Consider the following 11070-nt stretch of genomic DNA (forward strand, 5'->3'; position numbering starts at 1 on the left):
CTCACAATCATTTTCATGAAGGAGGAAATCTCTTGACACTTAGATTTTAATGGTGTATATGTTCCTATCCATGTGAATTTGTCAAAACCAAAGTTTACGACAAATTCAAACTCATATGGACCGAACTCTCTTAATCTTGATTTCTTGCCTTATAGTAGCTCAGCTGCCCACCACGTCTTCCAAGTAGTTAAGCAGCTCACCTTTTCCTATTAATGTACCTTTCATTGATTAAGGTGCTTTGCCTTTTATGCGTTCATAATGAGAACTCATAGAACTCACTTGCATAATTAACTCAATTGGAAACAGCACAAAAACAAAATAATGTCAACACGATAGGTTGTAAACCTCAACTCGTGTGCTAGTGATGATCGATAAGGTTTATTTGATTTGTTATTGAAACCTTTCAAGACCATTAAGACTCCCACTGACTCCTTGACATATAAGATTCTCTTGTCAATAAACATTTCTTGACAACCAAATATTCAAGAGTTAGTGTAGCTTTTATCAAAACACTTCATAAATTGGTCCTAGTTGGCCTTTGTCTTATCCAAGACATCAGAACTTTCCACATTTGATGAATGTTATAAACCTTCTTAATACTTGCCACTCATTGTCACAATCTTAACTTTAAGACTTGTTATTGGAACGAAGTATGATTGACCTTTTGATTTAACCATTTCTTCAATTCTTGATTCCTCTTCTTAAACATACAATTGTAATAAGACTCACTTAGAGGATCAATTCAGATATGGTTCTTAATCAAAAAGACCTATCATAAAGCATAAAATGTACTCTCCCTTCTTCTTAGAATGGAGAAACTTTTATCTTTCTGCCTACTTGATTCTTATTCGTTTTGCTATTGATTTAAACCTTTTTAATCAATTCTGAATTATACTTAATCTTATAAGTATAATCATATTTACTAAACCTTTAGTAAATCATGACGAATATCTTTGTTTCTCTTATGGTGGACTTGATCAACACACAACTTTATGTGCTCGATCTCCTAGTCCTTTCACTTGACACTTTGTCAACGAATTAGTCTAATTTCCAAATATGAAATTTCTCATTCATCATGCAACCAAGTTGCGTGATTCTAAATTTCTGTCCAATTGAAATTTGGGTGATGAGAAACTCTCCCTATTTGGTAAATTCTTGACATTTCCATAATCACCATAAATAAGAATCATATCCATTTGTTGTAGAAATATGTAATCATCAATTTTCATAACGATTTCATTGCAAGGAAGTGAACAAATAAATAAATAAGTTAAACAAAATTTATTTTATTTATAAAAGGAGTGGAAACATTTGTCCTTACAATGCAAAATCCATTGAAAACTATGTATTTCAAAAAGAAAATTTCTAACAACTCTATCATAACTATCTAAGCTCAAAATCTAATCTTCAAGTCCATGCGATCAAGATCCATTTCTTGTGATTAGATTCATCTTGCTCTTTCACCAAGCTTCCTTTCTTTTCACCGATCCTGCAAAAACATTCAAATGCAATCTTATAACATCATGTATTTTGAATCAATGAATAGGAACTTAACGAAGTTAGATAGTGGATTTTACCTGAAGCACAGTCATACTCTTTGACTCTCCCATCTTTGGAATTTTCAGGCTCTTGGGGCAGACTTCTATCCAACGCCCTTTCTCTTGGCAGTAAACGCAGGTCGCTTCTCTTAGAATGTCCTCGGAAGCATGGTCGGTTGACTTTCCCAACAAATATGCTCCATTGCTTCGCCAAATCATTACTGATTCGGTAACAATGAGCATGTAAGTTAGGTCAATGAGGTTATCGTCATGATCCATCATATAATACTTTCTTTTGAACTCATTATATGACTCATGAAGTGACTGCAAAACCCAATTTACAGCCAACTCATTCGGGAATGACACACCCAACATTATCAACCTGTCAATGTGTGATTTCATTCCTAGAACGTGGGCACACACGAATTTACCATCTTCATGTTTCATTTCCAATAGAACCTTAGTGATGTTGAACCTTTCAATTCTTCGATCTTGTGGGTTAGGAGAACAATTGGAGGAGGTGGAGGAAGTGAAGCATGATTTCTTGTTCCTCGATCGAATCGTGGAATACCATCTTCATGTGGAATGCTTGTTCCACGGGATTTGGGAAGACCATAGTTTTCGAACTTTGACATCTACAAAACGGGAGAATTCAAGTTAGTTGATTGATTGATTGAGTCCTTAGTAAATCACCCAAATGAGATACTAAGGCTAGGACCCTACACAATACGCTACAACCTAGAAAAGGGATGTCGTAATCTAGTTGCAGAATATTTGAAGGTAAGTGAGTGACGATTCACTAATTTCCACCATGAAAAACGAAAAAGAAATTTAAGTTTTAAATCTATGAAAACTCCTAGATCCTTTGAGATTCATTGAACATTTCGATGGCATGTTTAAATCTCGATATGCCCCTCTTGTTTGTGACTGGAATGCCGAGGATCACAAAGCGGGTGTGAATAACCATGCAAAGTTACATGGAGCCCTCACATGTTACAGTCACCTATTCGATGTGCCAGTAAACCACACACGCTCCACCGAACTATGACAAACATTGAGTCACCCTTTGCTACCTTTTCTTAGAACCTTTTAGTGTGCCGGTAAACCACACACGCTCCACTAACGTCTTCGCAAGGGCACAAAGTGTAATTTCATGGAATTGCATCAATTCACTTTTGCCTAAGTAACTAAGATTGGGAATTTGAAAAACATTTAGTTACTTTGTATTTCATTATACTTATAATGGAAGGTTTCTTCCTATCCTACCCATTCGGCTAACGACCCTCCACTAGTCAAGAGTGCGGTGGGTAAGAGTGGATACCCATTCAATCGCCATATTATAGGCAATTTCCTTAAACACCCCTTATAGACCAGCTTCGTGAATGAGGCCTACTAACGGTAAGACTGACTTTTACTCATACATATATATAATGTTAGACTTTTAATGTTATATATATATATATAGTATAGGGTGTATTTTACACTTTTAAAATACTAGGTGGTCTAATTCAACAATTATACTTTTAATTCAATTAAATTGTAAACCTAAACTTTTATGGATTTATTAAACCTCTTTTAATTATACACCTTAATTAATTAATAAAACCATAAGGGTGTGAATTGAACTTTTCAAAACATTACTAGGATTTTAGAATTTAACATTCCTAATTAAACTTTTAATCAACTTTTAAATTCCAAAACTTGAGGGTAAGTTTTGAAACCTTTTTTCAAAACATTAGGGTTTTAACTATTTAAATTTCAAAACAACAAAACTTTTGGGTTCAAATTTAAACTATAAAACCTAAAGGGGAAAATATGAAACTTTTCATAACAACAAGGATCAAATAACAAATAATTTTAAATTAACATTTAATCACATAATTATCCATATTTGATTTATTTAATGATTTCTTGCAAAACAATTTATCAAATTACTCAAAATAATTAATCAATTATCTTATAAGGAAACAATTATCTTATTAATTGATAAATATCTTCATTTAGATCAAAAATATAGTCAAATATATCATATAATTGGATTAATATTGATCTAACATGATAAGGTAACTATCCTAATGCAAAAACAGCAAGAAATCCCGAGATAAGCACTATCTAACGAGTTGACTCGTCGAGTCAAGCCTGGACTCGTCGAGTCACCCTGGACTCGGCGAGTTCAGCTATGGACTCGGCGAGTCCAGCCTCTAGAACACCAAAAATCGAATTTTTTCAGATATACAATGCATCAATACAATTGAAACCATCCTCGGCTCTGATACCACTAATGGGTTTTGGTTATAAGAACATCCTATGTGCTCATACAAACCCTAATGCTTGGATCTAGGTTTCTTTATTGTACATGCAAGTTATCCAAGACTATAAACCCTAATTCTAGCATTCAAGTAATCATATTAACATGAGAATAGGTTTAAGATCATACCTTGATTGTTATGTAGCAATAACAATCTCAATTCCTCCTTGTATTGACTTTAGAAAGCTTAGAGTCACAAATGTCACTCCTCTAATGGTTCACAAACACCAAGAGCAAGAGGATGAAAAGGAGAGAGGATGGAGGCTGCCCAAAAACGTGTGAAACCCTAGAAGGATGCTTAGCCACGTTTTTGGGTCATAAGGGATGTATATATAGTTAGGCTATTAGGGGTATCTAACAAGGAAACCCTAATTTGGATGCTTAAGCCCTAAGCAATCCATAGACCCCCTTTCCTTAAGGCCTTGGACGATTTCTCATGGGTTTCCCCATAGAATTCGTCCACCCCTTAATATAAGGCAATCCGTAGCCCAAATTGCAATTATCTTAAATTACAATTCCAGTCCCTTAAGTTTAATTAATCTCTTTTAGTCACAAAACTAATTACTAATTAATTCTTGACTAATATTAATTAAACAATATGATTTCTCCTTTAATATATCAGTCTCATAATATATTAATAAATCATATTTAATCCTTTCTCTCCATAATTCATCCTATCAAGTTGCTTTAGTGAAGGCAACCCAAAAGGACCATGCACCATCGGGTCAAGTACATACCAAAATAGTTATGGACTTAGACACTAATCCAACAGTTATATGTTTGTGTGTGGGGTATTTTGGAGGAACTGACTAATCTTTGGCTTACAGTTTGATTTTATGGTTTTAGGTACATCTGAGGATAGGAGCAAGGCGAAGGCGCGATTGTGCATATCATCCTCGATATTTATTTGACCTATGATTTTGGGATACTTTGATTTACGATTATGACGTTTGGAAACTATGTTTTGTATGATTTATGGATTTTGATATGGTTTTAAAAATGAAAATTTTGTCATGATTTTGGGATGTTACAATATATATATATATATATATATATATATATATATATATATATATATATATATATATATATATATATATATATATATATATATATAGTTGTGATTGTGGTTGTGTCTGTGATGGCTGTGCAATTGGCGAGATAATAGAAGGTTTTTAGCCAATGCCTATAATACGGATACACTAAGAGCCTAATACATTCTCTAAAAAAAACTCTTCCTTCAGTGGGTGTTAAAGAATTTTGTCGCCGGAAAACCTCACGTCGCTAGGAACAGCTTGTGAGTCGCTAGTATAACGTGGTGGTGGTGGGGGTGGTGGTATTTTGCCTCAATCTGATTAATTTATGTCGAAATCATTGGTGGAAGTTGGCAGCCGACGAGAGGAAACTAACATTAGCGGCGACAAGAAATCACTATGAATCTTAGGCTAATAGCAGAGACAAAAGGTAATTAAGGTGACAAGTATCAATGGAAGAAAATTGCGTATTCTTTTCGACCATTAGCGGCAGCTATTATCATTGCCAAAGGTGTTGCCACTATTGGTTTTAACAGAAACAAAGCCCCTACCATTTGATTAGTGTATCGATTGGATGATTGGCATTTACGAGTTCACACAAATTTGGTCCCCAAAGCATTACCGACGATCGTAGACTGGCGAGAAAGACTTTTAGCGGCGACTCAAGCTTGAGTCGTTGCTACAAGTCTTTGTCGCCGCTAAAAGGTTCGTCGACAATTACATGATTTCTTTTAGTGCGCTGAGAGGTTGGTCACCAATCAGATATCTTCTCATATTTCACTTTTAGTAAAATACTCTATCTAGTTTGTCCTTTCCCATATCTATGAATTACTATCAAATATTTCAATGTCATTCTCGCTAACTCCTTCAAACAAATATTGACCATTCATATGTGTTTCTTCGTCCCTTTGGGACCTACTATAAGATTATCTTTAAAATGTGCATTCTCACTAAGTATTGATGATAGTTTATTTTCTTTCCTTCTTTTTATAGTTTATTTTAGAATTTTTATCCATTTTTATTAGTAGTGCATTATATATTCTATCTCATTCTTTATCTTGGATTGTATCGGGCACTTCTATTTTGCATGAGGTGTTTTGTAGGCTTCTAGAGCCTCGATGCGGTTACGGTTTAGCTTGGATATGGGCTTTCAAAGAGTTAGTGGGCTTTCTAAGTCCATCGAAGAAGAATTGGGCTTATAATGTTGAAGATTTGGATGAAGTGGACTTATGAAGATGGGTCACGGACTCTTGTTATTGGGAATGGACTATACATTTGAAGTTTGACGATGATTGGCCAAATGCGAATCATGTGACGTTTGAATGGGACCAAAGGAATCTGTGTAGTGGAGAAAATTTTCCAATAGTGTTTCAACACCATTTTCCAAGGTCTCTCAGTCGTGCAAACTTGTGAGGGTACCCGCACAACTACATAATTTGGGGCATTTTGGTCATTTTGCTCATCATTTACCTTGAGTGGTTAGGTTTGGTAGCCACACTTTGATTTTCCACCATTGGAGCATATTGGAGGCAATTTTTGAGAGCTTGATCTACATTTTATCATGCTTTTAGCAGTTGTGAGTTTCTTGATGCAAAAACACTTGTGTGATTGTTATCTTGTTACCATAAATGTAACACCTTGTTGTCCAGGTATGCGTTTTATACCATTGTTATAAGAAGTGTGGGAAAAAAGGTCCCTAGTTTCATTTGATGAGAAAAAACACATCTTCAGTAGAATGACATGCATTGGGGATGCTATGCGTCCGTGGTGGGTGTTATGCGTTCTCAACCTGGAATCAAAACCCCAATTTTTGTGGTTTGGACCCTATTTAAGGATCATTATAACCCCATACCCTTCCTTATCTCTATCCTCCCTCTCCATTTTGAAACCCTAAAGTGTGTGAGTGTGTTTTGAAGCTTGGAGTGTCATTTTTGTGTTCTTGGTGGTGAAGAAAAGATCTTGAAGTTGTGGTGTTTCTCTCAAGGCACTGGATCCAACATCTACTCTCCCTTGTGCATCTTTTGGAGGTATAAAGCTCCAACCTTGGTGAGTTTTCCTTTAGATCTTGTTTTAGCTTAAAAGTTACTCCCTTTTTTCCCAAATCTTGATCCTTGTGAGTATGGAATACTCCGAGACTTTTGAGTTGTCATTTTAGATGTTTTGAGGTGTTATAAGTCATAAAAATGTAGTCTTGGTTGTTGGTTTCCTTCCATGTATGAACTAGGATGTCTTTTTGGGTTAAGAAGTAAGGGTTTTTGGTTTTAAGCACTTATTAGCCATGCAAGACCATGAAGTTGGAATCTTTATGGTTAAGGACGTTAGTTTTGGGCTAGATCTGGAGTTTGAGAAAAAGAGCTTAAGGATTAAGCTCTTAACGGAAGAAAAAGGGGACAGCGGGAATACCATGCATCGAGAATTCTATGCGTTTGTTATGGATGCTATGCGTCCTTAGCTGGGTTGACTTTTTGACCTTTTGATTTAGACTAGATTTTGACCAAGTTTGACCTAACGGTATTTTGGATATTTTGAGAAGTAGTCTTAGTTTTGTTCACTTTTATTTGTAAAGGTGACCCGTAGAGTTGGTTTTTGGAGCAACGTGTTGTTTCAAAATTTTCGTTTATCTGCGAGGTAAGTCTCCTCACTCTATTCATTAGTTGAAGGCACCAATGTCGGCCCATTATTAGATTATACATATGTATTACTAGTTGTTATGTGATATGTGTGTTTTGTGATCAGGTTGAAACACACCCAGGGTGGGGCCCACTATTGTTTGCCGGGTTGAAATACACCGTAGGGCGAGGTCCACTATGGCATGTTCGGGTTGAAACATACCTTAGGGCGAGGTATATATATATATATATATATATATATATATATATATATATATATATATATATATATCCTCCTTAATAAATGAAGGTTTTTTTTGTCACTTGTCAATCTCTCATGAGTTTTGACACTTGTCATTTTGTGGTAATTTTAAAATAAATATTATCCATTTGTCAATTTTTGGTTTGTTTTAATTTTTAATTAAAATTATATATATATATATATATATATATATATATATATATATATATATATATGTAAAATATTAAATATCATATATATGGTATTAAATTGTAATAAATATGTTTCTTTCTTTCTTATTTTAAAGTTGTACATTAAAAAATATTTCATTTTTATACTTTAAGTTTAATCATTTTTTAAATCAACCCATGTAATATACGGGCCTCACAACTAGTATATATATATATATATATATATATATATATATATATATATATATATATATATATATATATATATATATATATATATATATATATATATATATATATATATATATATAAAAGGCTCATGCGCCCTCTAGTGAGCTATGGTGAATAGTAGTTTAAGACTACGTTTGGGCGGTTGGGAACCTTTCTTCCTTTAGTCTTTCCTTTCTTGACTTCTTGATCTATGGACATTGTCCTCTTAGGCTCCATCACTTAAAAGTTTTACAAATAATTTTAATTTTAGTATGCATAGAGACGTATGGTGAACACTAGTTAAGACCCAACCTTTCTTCCTTGAGTCTTTCCTTTCTTGATCGATTTCTCTGGATCTCTGGACATTTGGTCCTCTCAGGACTCCATAAACTTAACAGTTTTACCAAGCATTTTCATTTTAATATACATACATTAGAAGATATATATACGATCGGTGCACAATATTAATTACTTTCCGCAAAATGTTTTCCTTTAAACTCAACTCTTTTTCTTCAGGTAACCGTAGTAGAATGTAACTCACAATCTCTAGCTAGGGCACTTAAAAACATGTTTATTTGTCTCATAGAAGTAGATTTCGGAAGTACTAAGAAGTTGTTTATTTTCTTTTATTTCTAGTAAGACCACAATAATATGCAATACGGATGATTTTAGTCATTATGTTCATCCAGAAGAATCGTTGGCTCATTACAATTGGCCAATTAATCTATCCTTATGAACTCGGCATCGTTGCTTTATCTGAACATTACTCGTCATCCATGTTTTAAAACCGAACCTACTATATATACCTGATAGATTCTACTTTATCTCCATAACTAAAGTTTTCAACGCTAGATTCTTCGCTATGAAGTAGTAGCGCCTGCTAGGTGAACCCTTCTTTGTGATTGCCGATATTTCTACAGTTTTGAAGAATGATTCCCGTCTTTTACATGTCAGATAGAGAATACGTCTCCAATTTTTTGCCTCTCGATACAGTGTTTATGCACTAAACCGAAGAATATATTCTCCACCGGCTTGGTGATCGAGCATGAAGATATACCATATGTGTCAACTTGTATTCAAACAAATCATCGAACCCACAGTTATCCAAATACAAATATCCGAAAAGAACTTATCTTTAACATATAATTTTCAATGCGTTTAGATTCTCTCTTTCCCCTAAGTGTCCCCTAGCTATATAAGAGGCCGTGAAACTTCAAAGTTTCATAAGCAAATCTTACCTTGATCGATCCATAGTTATTTAGCAATCCTGCATATATATACATAACCAATTTCTGTAAATGGATAGGGTGAAAGATTTGGCGTCCAAGAAGGCTGCGGTTATCTTCACGAAAAGCTCGTGCTGTATGTGCCATAGTATCAAGGCGCTGTTTTATGATCTTGGTGCAAGTCCTGCGATTCATGAAGTTGATCATGATGCTGATATGGAGTGGGCGTTGAGACGGTTGGGCTGTAATCCGGCCGTCCCTGCGGTGTTTGTAGGCGGTAAATACATAGGTTCGGCGAAAGACGTCATTTCTCTTCATGTTGACGGGTCGCTAAAACAGAAGCTCATTGAAGCACGAGCTATCTGGTTCTAGCACGTGTCAACACGTGTGCCTTTTACGTACTAGGTTGAATGTTTTGTTAGAATACTAAAAATGAAGTCTAGGAGCCGTTCCTTTTTGTCGGCTTTGTTGACTGTGTTGTGTTGGAGTCAAACTCCAAATGCTTTTGGTTTCTTCTTTTTATATATATGATCATCTTCTACATTACGAGCATCTTTCGTAGATTTTAAGCCAAAGCTAACAAGAAATGTGTAGTGGTTTTGCTCCACTTAAAAACAAAAATTATTGTTTTCTTCAAATGAGATTTATTCATATTCTCATTGTTCAAGACAAGCTAAATCAACAGAAATATTTAAAAATGCCATATGTTATTTGTTGATGGAAAATGTGATTGTTTTCCTTTTTTTATTACTGGGGTACATGATCAATTATTTGAGTATCAGATTTTATAAGTTAAACAATATTGTGACTCATAATTTAGTAATAGTTCTAACCAAATTGTGGAGTTTACTTTTAATAAACTATTTTTTTTTCCTGTTCTTTAATGTTACGTATCTTTAAGTAATCTTGTTTTATGCGTACGAACTTTGTAACACGTATCGTCGTATCCCTATTCTAATAAATGAATAGTTTTAATCTTCTTTTGCCAAGTATCACTTTAATACAACTCTTTATTAATATCATGTCATATGTCATGTAGATATATTTGCAATTAATTTCATATTTCAAATTTATATTTTCTAATTATATGTTAAATTTGAAGTTATAATAACTTTAAAAATTTAATATATCTCTTAATTAATAATTTTTTAAAATGTTTTATTTAAATAATTTATTAATAATTATAAAAGATTAGTTAATTTTATAATCACGGTTCCCACGAGTTATAAACTAGTAAAAATTATAATGGATTAACCTCATTTGATTAATAAGGGGTGAATCAAAATATAAGGGAAAATTAGAACAGCTACCCCAATATAATAAGAGATAAACTAAAGATACAAATAAATACAATTGATAATTTAAAATTATCTAAATTATCTGCAAATACCCCAGTCAATTGAAATGATGGAGGTCCGAGACATAACATGGTACGAAATATTCAAATGGAGGTCGCAAAAGACTTTTGATGAAGATATATGCCACCTGAATATTGGTTGGAACAAACTTTGTGTAAAGTTTGCCTGAACTGACAAACTCCCTGATAAAATGGTAGTCTAGATCAATATGTTTGGCACGTTTATGTGAAATAGGATCCCGAGTCATAAATAGTGCGCTCTTGTTGTCACAAAGAAGTGTAGGACGATCGAGAGGTAGAGCATGTAGTTCCCATAAGAGATGAGTGATTTAGATAATCTCACCTGTACTATTGGC

At 34.0% G+C, this 11070-nt stretch overlaps 1 protein-coding gene across 1 annotated transcript; it reads left to right on the forward strand.

Annotated features, from left to right (window-relative positions):
• Positions 1 to 9340: 9340 nt before the first annotated feature.
• On the forward strand, positions 9341 to 9903 carry LOC145011356 (glutaredoxin-C11-like). Its single transcript, XM_078970061.1, has one exon. It carries the CDS (start codon positions 9430 to 9432, stop codon positions 9727 to 9729), a length of 300 nt encoding a protein of 99 aa, XP_078826187.1. The 5' UTR covers positions 9341 to 9429; the 3' UTR covers positions 9730 to 9903.
• Positions 9904 to 11070: the final 1167 nt, after the last annotated feature.

The sequence above is a fragment of the Lactuca saligna genome, chromosome 8, assembly GCF_052625555.1.
Source record: "Lactuca saligna cultivar CGN05327 chromosome 8, ASM5262555v1, whole genome shotgun sequence".
In the NCBI taxonomy this organism is placed as follows: Eukaryota; Viridiplantae; Streptophyta; class Magnoliopsida; order Asterales; family Asteraceae; genus Lactuca; species Lactuca saligna.

Coding starts and splice junctions, on each gene's coding strand:
- LOC145011356 (XM_078970061.1), top strand. CDS start 9,430: ATGGATAGGGTGAAAGATTTGGCGTCCAAGAAGGCTGCGGTTATCTTC.